Raw genomic sequence first — 13,376 nt, forward strand, 5'->3', positions numbered from 1 at the left:
AGTTCGCGACGCGCGCGTTGATAGGCCTTGTGACATGTTTCGCCAGCGTGTGTAGTGATTTAAGGTTGGGGGGATGTGGGGATGCGCGACTCTCACGCGTCCCCTGATGTTGTTTTCCCCGCATGTCTCCTGTAGTCCGGCTTCTCTGCGTGGCTAAGCCCGGCGGTAGTTGCGGCGCGTTGCGAGAGATGGCGCTAGTGTCGCGATGCTAACACCACCGAACGGTGGGGTCACTTGGGAGAAAAAGGTCGGAGGCGCTCTCTCTTTGGCTGGGGATCGGCGGGCAACATGCACGAACGCTTGTCGCGTGCGCCGGCCCGCTTCGCGCGACCGTCGCGCGAGGCTAAGAGCAGGACACCCGTATGGACGAACACAGATCGTTTGAGCACGCCACCGTTCGCGTGACTGTACGCAAGAACGACTAGGCGACGGTGTCATGGCATGGGGCGAACGTATTCGCTCGCTATCGGGTCGCGGTGAGTCGGACATCCTTGATTTGTCGCGCGCCCATCTGAATGTTCTATTGGTTGTAATTCGGCTAGTATGTATTAGTGTATGAAAGGTGCAATAAATGCCCTTTTGATTGTCTGCACTACTGCGTTGTCGTTCCTTTGTCCCAAGAGCACATGTGTGAGACCCCACACATGTCGTCCAGAGAATTTAGCGCACTTCAGCCACCTTGCAGTTCTGCACTCAGCGGCCCAGTGCTTCTTTTTCGCACACTTGTAACAGCACCGCTCCCTTGACATCACCTCCTTCTTCTTGTCTATGCTTACAGGGGCGACACAGTTCGCTGGTTGATGTCCTTCTGCATCACAAAATGCGCATTGCGCTTCTACACTGGTTACGGTGAGAACAGACGCTGATGGGTTATGAAGACGAACGTCCCCTTTGCTCGGTGCTTTCTGTTTGCTAGCGGCGTCCTCCACATGGCGTAATGCACTCTGGGTTCTCTCTCTGCTCTCAACTTCCCCTCTCATGAAATCCAGGAAACCGAGAAGCTCGTTTTCGGGCGTTTCAGGTGAGGCGGCCTTCCGTTGGAAATACGCCAAGCAAAGTTCACTTGGGATGCTTTTACGAAGGACTGTGAGAAGCAGCGTGCCGTATGTGCTCGACAACACTCCCAGCGCCTCTAGACTTCGGACTCCGGAGCGGATTTCATCGTAGAGGGCCCTCAGCCTTTCGATGTCACGCAGATTGTGCACTGGGCGGACGTCGAGCAAACGCAACATGTGGTCCTCAATTATGACGTCCTCTTTCCCAAATCTCTCGATGAGGGTCTTCACCGCGATGTCGTAATTTCGATCGCTGATCGACAACCCTTCTATAGCAGCGGCGGCTTTTCCGGTTAGGTAGCTCGTTAAGTACTGGAACTTGGCTATTGCAGGCAGGGTGCTGTTCTTGTGAATAGTTGATTCGAATTGATTCCAGAATTTCTGCCACGAGCGCAGATCTCCGCTGAATTTTGCTATCTCCAATTTCGGTAATTTGGTTGTTGCTGATGGTGGCTGGAACACCGCGGCTGGGACGGAACCAATGTGGTGTGCTTCCTGCTCTGACGTGTTGCCTGTCACTGACAGAGTTGTTGACCTGCTCTCGTTCGCTGTATGACTTTTGAGAGCTCTCTTGAGCTTTGTTTTGAGGAAGCATATCTTCTCCGTGTATGCAGCGCAAGCTTCTAATTCTGCATCTAATTCTTGCAGATCTATCTTCTTTTCGATGCTCTCGTTTACGGATTTTAACTGCTCTGCCTGTATAAGAAGAAGGTCGAGGTGTTCCTCAAGCTCACCGACTTGGATGGTTGGCGATTGCAGTGGTTCGCTGGCCGCTGCGATGATCTTGTCGATTGCTTGTCGCAGGGCGGCCTGCTTCTTCTGCAGTCGTTCCATGGCGCTTTTGATGTCAGCAGGCGAAGTAATCCCGGGTTTCGGCACCAAAATGTGATGAATACTCGCGCCGATGGACTGAATCTAATCACTGTCGCCTTTGAACGACTGCTAACTTTGCTGCGCGTTAACTTAAGTGGACGGCGTTGGCCGTGTGCGCAGGAGCCACGAAGGAAGAAGTTCACTCTTTGGGATCCGTTTCGAGACTGGTTTATTTGCAGTAGTAAAAGACTAGAGTGGGGAAAGGAAAGAGGAAAGAGAGAAGTAAAGAACAAAGTAAAAGGGCGTGAGTCAGGCACATGCAGTACCGTGGAGAGGGTGCAGTGGCCACGATCGGGTCGGTGACACGTGGCACCGTGGTAAACACGATTATTTGCTCGGACGGTGTCGTTAATGGCCCCCTTGGCTCTCGCTTGCTTCTCGGTAGCGTCTTCGCGGTTGGCAACTTGTAATCGTTGAAGGTCTTGTTAGGCGCCCCTGCCTCCACTCTCGCTTCTCAGCAGCGTATTCACGGTTGTCATCGCAGGTCTTAACACAGGGCACGCGAGTGAGTCTCGAAAAAAGGCACGCAAACAATCTCCTTTACTGATCGGTCGTTTGGGGGCGCTGAAATTTCGCAGGCTTTCTTTAAAGGCAATTACAAGACGCTCCATCAATGGTACTTAATTGCAAACACTCCAATCAGCCACTTTTAAATGTGATCTACAACTTTCGTATTGCCACTTTCTTGGTGAAGCCAATATTTAAAAAGTTAGAAAATTAGTTTATGCTAATTAATTGACGTTGCACGCGATCCTCAATGCCACTGAGTTGGTTTGAGCCTCCTAGCACACTTTGTCGTTTTTAAAACATTGGCTACATTTAGCTGGGACACCCTGTATTTATATATATAACTCGTGACATCATATTGAACTTCAGTCTCATTAACTTCCCTCCTTTCCTCCCCATAATACCCCTGGTCCCTACAACAACAGGTGGTAAGGAATATGTCAAATAAAGGACATATCACATTAGCATATTCTAGCTGTGTATAATAAACATATGCGGCTAACATAATGTGGACCACAGTCAAGTGAAAGCATGGTCGAAAAGATGTGCAATGCAATGTGGTGCACACAGAAGTGTTAAATAAAAGCTGCTGTGGACTAGCAATGGCACTTATAGCCAAAACATAGGTGCATGACCTCTGAAGTTCAAAGCAAGCCACATCACACTACATGGAGCGAATCAGTGCAAGGCTTTCACACCAATTAAATCCCTGGCATTGAAATCCAAGCACTGACAGCCGGCGGAAAAACTATTGTAGCACCATCTTTTCTGGTTTATAGTGGTTTTCACCATGCCTGGTGATCTAGTGAAGCCAGCATGACTTGTTGGACCAGCTAGTCACTACAACTCATCAGTGCCACCACAACACCATCATTTTCTTCTTTTGTTGGAGCACACAGGTAAAGCCACAAAGTGCTGTGGTTTCGCTGTGGCAGCTGAAATGTGCACATACTCACACTGTATTTATTCACACGACATAGATTCTACTCATAGCCCTAAAGGGGCCCTGAACCACCCCATGGGCTTGGTGAAGTAACATAGTCCGCAGGTAGCATACACTGCTGTGAACCTCTCAGCCAAGTTTTGCTGTCGTACGCGGTGCGTGGAGACCACAAGCGTAGCGCGAAGTCACTTTTCTCTCAAACACTCTCTTTTCAACAGAAGCCGTGTTCCTCACTCTTTTCTGGATGCTTTATTTTAACGCGATAGCGTTAAGGGCCCTGTGTCCCAGAATATCTGGCGTCAGTGTTGGCGTGGATGTCGGTGACCGTGTCGGAGAAAATCATCCCGAACCACTCCGACCGCGCAGGCCCTCCGCGTGGCGCAAGGTGTTAGTGCAGGAGAAAATCATTCAGGACCACCCCGACTGCGCAGGCGTGGTGCAAGATGTTAGTGAACAAAAATTGAATTTCAGTCAGAAAAATGGTCAAGTACGACTTAACCACAACCTACAGACATGGTGGTGTCAGACTGTTATTTGAATGTATGAGAAAACATAATTCTGTTACGAGGAAACTCAAACACAAACCCCTTTTGCCAGCATTTCTACCCCAGGAGGCTGAAAAAAAAAAAAAACAACCTTCTTGTTTCTACCATACCAACAGCGGCGCACTCGGATATGCTACTTGCGAAAATCTTATCCAGATGGCGCTCGCATCCTCAGCAGGTCAAATAGGTGACCTGTAAAATAGCGAGGGATTGTGGGATGCGCCGTCTGCTAGCTGCTTCCTGTTCAAGTCAGTGCAGCCGCCGCCACCGCTTCGCCGTTGAATTCCATTGATGCGCTTGCAGTCCGTTCTTCTTTCTGGGGTTTTACATGCCATAACCAGTCCCGATTATGAGGCACGCCGTAGTGGAGGGCTCCAGATTAGTTTTGACCACCTGGGGTTCTTTAACATGCACTACAATGCAAGCACACGGGTGTTTTCGCATTTCGCCTCCATTGAAATGCGGCCCCCGCGGCCGGGATTAGATACCGCGAGCTCGTGCTCAGCAGCGCAACGCCTTAGCTGACTGAGCCACTTGAGCTTGCAGTCCGGCTTTGTCCCACTCGAAGATTACCCGGTTGCAGGTGCCTAGCAAAACCATCGTCGGCTGTTCAGCCGTTGGCTGCTCAAATTCAAGCGTTAAAGGTGAACGCATGTAACTACTGCCTTTCAGCAAGCCTTGCTGAGTAAGCTGTGCACAAGCATCAGAGGAATGGCTGCCACTTCCAAAACTGTAACAAGGCAGAGACCATCCGTGAACAAAAAGAAAATGAACGTACAGTGCCACTTATCAGGCGGCGATTAGCTGTGTAAGGGCCGACACGGAATGATTCCCCAAGATATTTCTTTTTCTAACATTGACTCATGCAACCAGAACTATGTCAGTACTTGCATGCACATATAGAGGTATTATGAAACGAGGCTTTACGGCGCGAATTTCAGCGGGACACAGCGAGATACATACATAGCCCTCCTTAGCTCCTTCTGCACAGATAGAGATAATGCGCAGCCGTAATATGACGGCGATACGGCCATTGTTGGAAAAAAAAAGCGAGAACGTCTAACTACGTATCACTCCAAATGAACGTAGAGTTTCGACTGAGAAATGCCGTTTACAGCGCGCAACGTTATTTTCAGTGCTAGCTGCACTGTTATAACGACGATATCGGTTTCTAGCTACGATCACAGAACAGCATGCACCGCTGTGCCATTGCCTCAGCACCCGATTTTCTAAGTAATGCTTCTATACGCTTGATAATTTATAGGATAACAATAACTTTTTCACCTGGCTGACTGACCCGCAGGCAGAGCAGTCAGTGACGGTGCGTCTAAGCAACGGCAAATGTCGTAGAGCTAAACCTGGCAGAAACAAAAAAGGCCGCCGAAACGAAAACCAGAGTTCCTTTATGAATAAAAGCGTACCCTTGCCTTTCTTGGCTCGTCATCGTTGCGCCCAGAGTGAACTGAAACCTAGAAATCAGCTGCATGAATGGTACGACATTGATGGTCGACAAAGCCGACGGAAAGCTTTGCACGACTGACAGTTGAAATCGCGTAGAAAAACACGTGCGCCAGCATGCCGCTGATGCCGCCACGTCGTCCGTCGAACCGGAAGCTGCTAGCAGACAGCGCGCCCCACAATTCCCTGCAATTGCTCGTTTTAAGGGTCACCTATTGGGACTTGGCCTGCCTAATGCGTTTTGGACACGCGCACGCGTCGGGGCAATAGCAAACAATAAAATAATAAAAAAAATGTCCTAGGGCCTTCACATTTAACATATTTAAACGACTTATATTGCCCGTGGAAAAACGTCTTCCCAGCAATGCATTTCTGTTTAAAAGTGTAGCCAACTTTAAGGGGATCGGTGTAAGCTTGGTCTTTGTAAGCTGGCTTTCCCACGTTCTATGTTGCAGTGAAACCGACTCAAAGAAAAATGCGATGCGAACGGGTCCCGATAACGCTATCGCGTTCCACTCTTCAAGGCGAAGCTTAAGCGTCCTCCAATTTTTGTAATAAAGCGGATTCCCATACGCGGCTGCTATGGAAGCTGCGATCGGCTACGTAGCATAGGTCGCAGCCACCGCGGGGTGCTGCAACGAGCCCACTGACTACGTGCACTGTAGCTCGCTGAAGACAACTACGCTTGGCTTACGTTTAGCGCGTCAAAGGCACTAAAACCGAAAGTCGTGGCGTCTACATTAATATCCAAAATTAAATTTGAACTGCACGCCACAGTGAGATTTAGAAGGTGGAGCGTTATGGCCATGCCCTCTCTGCCGTAGCCTTCGCAGTGCAAGGCAATGAAGAAGGAACGGGAGCACAGCGGAGGCAGTGCTTGATTGCCAATAACTCCGCTTCTGCTGAAAGCATTGAATACCTTTTGCGGCAAAGTATTTCTGAAATAGCCTATTTTCACATCAAATGCCTTTCTCCATGTTAATAAAAAGTGGTTCAGAGCCCCTTCGAACTTTAAATCCAAACTGCAACTCCATGTTTGCAATATTTCATGAGAGACTTAAAGAAAGAAGAAATGCACAGTAAGCGAGCAGAATTGTTTAGTAATAGCACATCAACTTGAAACATGCTTAGTGAAACATTCTTGATACATGCTTGGCCTTTTCCTGTGCACTGTCTTCATGTAAATTTCTAATAAAAGCTGACTCTGGACCATGCGGCGAATCTCACAATGCATTCTAAGTTGGATAGACTTGTAAACAAACAAGTGCGAAAGAAGCTACAACACTTAGCCCAACAGCAGCTCTACCCTTGAATGCAGTGGTTTAAAAACTGTTGACAAAGGCAGTACATTCCTAAACAAGAGAGAAAGTATTACCATTCTAAGAAGGTTAATTAATTCCCATACCGTCTCATCATTCCAAATGGCTTGCAGCTGGGACGCAAACATGACCAGGGTGAAAATGGCAAACAGCAGCGCCTCGAAGATGAGCAAGATGAGCAGGATGACCGTGACCGCTGGGGAGCCAGCTGAGCATCCTGTTGAAGCATGAGGAATCCCACGGGCTTCCAACACCAGTACCCCACAGCATTAGCCAGCGATCATAAAAAGTCTCACATTGCAGCCTACCAATATATCCGCTCACATACAGCCACATTCTCCACTAAGGGCTGACTAAATTATATTCTGCAATTAGTACATTCAAAAGAAATGTTTGTCAATGCTGAGCTCTAAAGCAAATACTGAATTTTTTTTTAAGCAAACTGAATTTTCTAGCAAAACCAAATGTATTGCACACATCACTTGCAGTCCTCGGACAGTACAATGTACCGATTCCTTTCACTCAATTTGTTCCTAACTTATCAGCCACCACTCAGGACTAGACCAGTTGATCCAGGTGATAACGCAGGCATAGCCCCACATAGAAAACTGACAGAACATGAAAAGGAAAATAAATGGAATAGAATTGTTACATTATTGCATCTCTACTTTCTACTCCTGCTTGAGCCAGGTATTCACACGACAGTTTAAACAAGCAGGCAAACTAACAAATACACATAAGTAAACACTGAACTCAAGTTTAAACGAAAGAAATAGAGAAATGTTAAAGATGAATAAAGAGATGCAAAAGCAATTAAAAAAAAAATAATGGCAACAAACAAACTGATGTATACTGTTAAGGCACCTTCATGTAGAAGTAGAAGGTTTTACTGCTGAAATTGCACAAGAGTTAACAGAAATGTTGACTTTCACATTCACAAATAAAAAACTTCCAACAATAAAGCAAACAGTGCCTTATCAAAAGTTGACACTCAAGCATTATCAAAAATACCTATTGAATGATCCAACTCGAAAAGCTTCAGACTTTTAACTACAACCTACCCAATCAAATCGTGAAAGGCACCAAACCTGTTACAGTGTACACTGTTTATAACGTAAGTTACCGGTGTCGCGAATATCCGCACTATAAGTGGTACCGCACTATAACCAAAGCAACTATTTTATTGCAATAATGGACACTCCAGGCGCATTTCTGCCGTCGCTGTCACCGTGCTCTAGGTTCCGTATTCGCTTACTAAATAAATTAACAAGCACGGTGTCACGCACGCACAAGAAAACATGAACACATCTCACTCGTTGACCGCAGAAACAAACTGTCAAAACGCTCGAGTGACGAAGCGCGGCGAGCGAATTGACTTTCGTGCTATCATGCCTCTCGCTTCAACGCGACCTATAAGCGGCGAAAACACAGCGCGCGGCGGACTTACCCCGTCGCAGATTGCTTTCAAGATAGGGCCAAGGCGATCGTATCGCCGAAGTGGATCGTCACAGATTACGTCCTGCTTCGGTCCACTGAAACAGTTCCGCATTGCTTTGCTGGCGAAAATCCTCTTCTTCTGTTTGTGCCAGTCTCGAACGCAAGTTTCTGATTCTCCGAACGCCCGTGATATGGCCCGATTTCCATCCGTCTCCGTACACATGATCACTTTCCTTTCAAATGCAGCATCACGATGAACTCGGTACTTCATGCTGATAGAGCAGACGCAGAGAACGTGAAGACAGACGGTAGACTATTGCCTAAGCACGTGTACTGCAGCTCATGGAGGAAGCTATGGCAGCTAGGCTCGACGCACGTGCGAGGCGGCCATTTTGAAATGCCGACAGCTATATGGTAACGCAGATTTTGGGTCGTACTCGATTCTAACGCGCACACAATTTTTGGACCTGTTTTATCTGAAAAAAAAGAGTGCGCATTAGGTTCGAGTAAATACAATATCTGTGGCTTGAGGGGAGTATTTGCCATCTAGGTTGACTGCCGAACTTCCAGGCACCCGCACTGTACCCGGTATTTCGTGTCCCGCAACTGCACTATTATCGAAACGCGTATACATAGAGCGCTATGGGAAAATTAATGGGAGTATAAAAAGACCGTATTATATCCAGTCCTGCACTATAAGCAGTTACGTTATAAGTGGTCTATACTGTATAATGTGTGAGATGGTAAATACCATATAGACTCGTGTAATGACCATATACAAAAATTCCGACAAAATATTCTCCCCCAAATACTTTCAAATTTGACTTATTGTATAAGTCAAATTTTATAAGTGGGCTTGGTGACACCGCTAGCAGACAGATGCTGATCCCGATTCTTTTTGTCCAGATTGCCTGGCAGGCACATTTCGCCGTAGGATCGACTGACCCTGCCTTGAAGCGGGCTTCCTCTAATGAGCATGCACCAGCTGACTTGGTCATCGCAGCATCGTCATTGAATCTTCAAGATCCGACGCCCCATGTGCATCAAGCGTATCATCGTATCAGCTCGGTGACGTCATCAGACACGGATGAATTCAAGTATAAATACCAGAGGCCGTTAGAAGAATCTTTCAGTCGGCTTGGTGACACCGCTGGCAGACGGATGCCGATCCCGATTATTTTAGATGCGAAGCAGTTTATGGTCGGGGCTATGTCACTCCCTCCCTCCATCCGCCGTGCGGCGTCCACACCCACACTCTCCCTCCTCTTCTTTTATGTATATGTATAGTATATGTACGCCAAGCTCTGGCTTCCGGAAGCCGGCTTCTGCTTCCACTTCCGGAAGCCAGCTTCCGGCTTCCGGAGAACGCTTCCGGCGTTTTGCCCGAATGATCCCCCGGTGCCTCGCCCACTCATCATCATTCACTTCGTCCTCTCATTCTCCTCCCGCAACGCCACGATGAGTGCCACGGACAGCGCCAGCGTCAACGCCAGTGTCAGCGCCGTGGACAGCACCAGAAGAGGGCTCGAGCCGCTGCCACGAAACGGCAGCAGCGACAGGCCGATCTGAAAACTAATGGGAACTTGAGTCGACCCCATGGCTGCTTCGCATACTACTCATGGTTCCCCTACGGAAAGATGGTGCAAATTTTTTTGGCCAGGTTGGTGACAAATATTTAATTTCTTCTATTAGAGACGATTCTGTCACATTGACGGTGTTGCCAAGCCCACAGTGTGCTCGGTTTATTGTGTAATTGTGTGCATGTGATCAGGTTGTTGCTACTAACTTCCGGAGATATAGAGCTAAACCCTGCTCCTTCTTCTGACTCTGAGACACATTTAAACAGTGAATTACTCAATAAAATTTTGAAAGAGGAAACAAAGACAAATAAAAGTCTTGTCGTGTTGACTACAAACTTGAAACAGGTTGAATCAATGGTCGAAGGTATTCAAACTAAGATTACCACTATTGAGCAAGAACTCTGCTGAATCGAGGAAAGCAAGCAAAAGTTTGAGAAGTGCGAGGAAGCTTGCAGGAATACTAACAAACAAGTTCTTGAGTTAACTGCAAAAGTCGAAGACCTCGAAAATAGAAGTCGTCGTAACAACATTTTAGTTTATGGCGTAAAGGAAAAACAGGGGGAGGACTCAAAAGAACTGGAGCGGAAAGTAAAAGAAGAAATCTTTAAAAACATGCTTGGTGTTGAAATCAATTCCATAGAGCGCATTCACAGAAGTGGTCACAAAGAGGCACAGCGCCCTCGTCCTATCATTTTGAGGCTCTATAATTACATAGACAAAACTAAGGTTTTGTGATCTTGCTTCAAATTGAAGGGTACGGAAATAGCCATATTGGAGGACTTTTCTAAAAAAATTCGGGATATACGTGTGAAATTATGGCGTTCTGCCACTGAAGAAGAGGACAGTGGTTCTAAAGTTTCTCTCGTTTTTGATAAGCTGAAAGTTGATGGCAAACTGTATGTATGGGACACACTTAGAAATTGTAGAGTAGAGTTGTCCCGATCCACTGCGTCTGCACAACCCGAACACTTGCCTTATCAGTCTACTCAAGGGGCCACGCGTAAGGGCACTAAGAAATGACAAGTATCTAGCAAGACGCTCCGGCTTGTTTCGCTCAATGCACGCAGTGTTCTTAATAAGGTACAGTTCCTTGAAGATATAATTTTGACTTATCAACCATACATTTCAGTGATCACAGAAACCTGGCTACATTCTGATGTGCAAAATTCTGAAATAGTGCCATCTTCCTACACACTAATCCGTATTTACCCGCTTAGATGGCATCAATAATCACGAAAGTGTACTGGTTGAAATTGAAATTTTTTGGTAAGAATATAACTTTGGGTGGTGTCTATCGTCCTCCGAATGCTCCCCCTGAATATTTAGAAGCACTATATCATTACTTGCTGCAAAATACAAATTCACGTTCAAACATCCTTATAACTGGTGATTTCAACTTACCCGGCATTAACTGGTCCAGTCTTTCTCATGACGGCAAGGATTCTAAAAATGCTGAGCCACTACTACTAACTGCATTTACCTTTTCCTTAAACCAACTGGTTTCCGAAGCTACCAGGATTTCCAGTTCTTCTTCTGTTATTGACCTTGCGTTTGTAAGCAGCTCGCTCTCAGACTGTTCTGTTAGTGTCAAAGATGGGATGTCTGATCACAAGTTGCTCGTTTTAGCGTGTCCTATTTCTGGCTCGCGATCACCAGTTAAACCTTCTGACACTTTTATCAGAGACTATATGCATGCGGATGATGATGCAGTGCTTAGCGATATAGAATCCTTGTTCCCTTATTTCAGTGAGATAAGAGACATTAATGAGTTATGGTCACGTTTTAAATACATGATATTTCACTGTGAACGCAGTTATGTGCCTCTAAAAAAGAAACGTATCAACAGGAACTACCCATGGATGAATCATGATCTGATTCATCTGAAATGCAAGATTAAACGCTGTCGTAAACGTGGTGACAAGAAACAACTTCCAAGTCTAATACACACTTTTCAGGAAAAAATGCACGCAGCAAGAACACAATTTTTTTCCTGCACTTTGTCCTCTTTCATGTTAGAACAACCCAAAAAATTCTGGTGCTATTTGTCTAAAAATAAAAACAGTATCACGGAGATAAAAACATTGGGTGTAATCACTGACGATCCCTCTATAATTTCTAAAAAATTTAACGCATTTTTTCAGTTTGTTTTTACGCTGATGGCGTCGCACGCACACATGCCATCTTATGCGCTTCTTACACCGATGCCTGAAGTAAACTTAAGCAAAGATGGTATCCTTAACCTTTTGCGTGAACTTGATTTAAAGAAATCACTCAGTCCTGACGAAATATCAAACGTTTTTCTTAACAGATATGCGATTTGGGTGGCAGACTACTTGTATAAAATATATACAACCTCGTTAGAATCTTGTGTGATACCCGATGACTGGCGCTCCGCGAGGATAGTCCCAATTCATAAGTCCGGATCTCCATTAGAATTAAACAACTACAGGCCAGTTTCCCTAACATCCACAATTTGCAAGCTGCTAGAACATAATATATTTAAGGTGGGACATGGCTTTGAAAATCAACTTCCTGATTTCTTCATGGATTTTGATGAAAATTGGCACAACTGTTTAGAATGTGTCCCTGATACTTCCATAAAAGTTTCATAGTGATACCTTGAGAACATTTTATTGAGCAGAATTTTTCTCTCGAACTTTCTGGAGGGCCCGGGGAGCTTAAAAAACATGATGAAAGGCTCGTTGAGTATTGACTGCATAGCTCAATGCGTGCTGGAGGTCCGTGACAGTCTTACTTTTTTTTTTCGCAACACAAATTTTTTAGATAGTCATTTTTCAAGTTAACTTGGCACCAAGCACACTTTCGGGGTGAACGAATAGCCACACCATAACTTTATAAAAAGTCAAGATAAAAATGCGAGACTGTCTCAACCTGCACTGTAGTCCAAGGAACGTGACAAAAAAAAAACAATCAAAATAGGCAAAACGGTAACGAAGAAATCAGCTCCAGAAACTGAGCAGAAACGCGAAAAAACTGTTTTTGAGAAAACAGCTCTCAAAGTTTCACCTTCTCTTCAGTTCTCTAAAACGCACCAAATTTGTTATCTTTGATGTGTTTTGTGATGTGGGGCTTCTTGGACATGTGGCCTCTGGTCTGCTGTGCCTTCGTTCTGCCTTTTTCATGTTCGTATGGCATTCTTTACTGCTGCTCTACAAAGAGCATGGTGCCTGGGTTTCAAACCAAGTGAGGTGCAGAACTATGTGGGCATAAATATACAGTAGTTCTAGCGTTGTACCTGCAGACTGCCTCATTGATAGCAGTCTCTAGTACAGTCAGTGAGGCACTGTTTTCTTTTGGTAGAATCGACCATGTTATTGAATGAAGGTTCTCAGCAGCATTCTGGATCATCTTCCATTGACAATGGCTATGGATGTTAGGAGAGCCACTGATAGATAGGTAGCAATGCAGCTGCTAGGTGCTTTCCAGCCTGTACTTTTGTATGATTCCTCACTTCTGCAGCCAGGTGTCTGTGCCAGCCCAAGTGGCCTAGTAAACAGAGCTCACGATGAGGTTCTCTTTATGAAGGGGTGGTATGATAGGTATTGGTAGTCGGCGTGCGATGTGCTAAGTCGCGGGTCTGAGGTGCCGATGTGCCTGGTCGCGGGTCCAAAGAATAGACGCTCGGTGAGCTCAATCGC

General features: G+C 46.0%; 1 protein-coding gene across 2 annotated transcripts in view; it reads right to left on the reverse strand.

The window, feature by feature from the left end:
- Nucleotides 1-13,376, reverse strand: part of LOC119433354 (palmitoyltransferase ZDHHC3-like) — a 31,884-nt gene that overhangs the window by 6,835 nt on the left and 11,673 nt on the right. The window contains exon 5 of one of the 2 annotated variants that reach the window (XM_037700524.2): nucleotides 6,787-6,917. In XM_037700524.2, coding sequence (XP_037556452.1) covers nucleotides 6,787-6,917 — 131 coding nt within the window. Of the gene's footprint in view, nucleotides 1-6,786; nucleotides 6,945-13,376 lie in introns of both variants that reach the window. The other variant, XM_037700516.2, reaches the window with a different exon arrangement.

This window comes from Dermacentor silvarum, chromosome 1, assembly GCF_013339745.2.
Source record: "Dermacentor silvarum isolate Dsil-2018 chromosome 1, BIME_Dsil_1.4, whole genome shotgun sequence".
NCBI lineage: Eukaryota > Metazoa > Arthropoda > Arachnida > Ixodida > Ixodidae > Dermacentor > Dermacentor silvarum.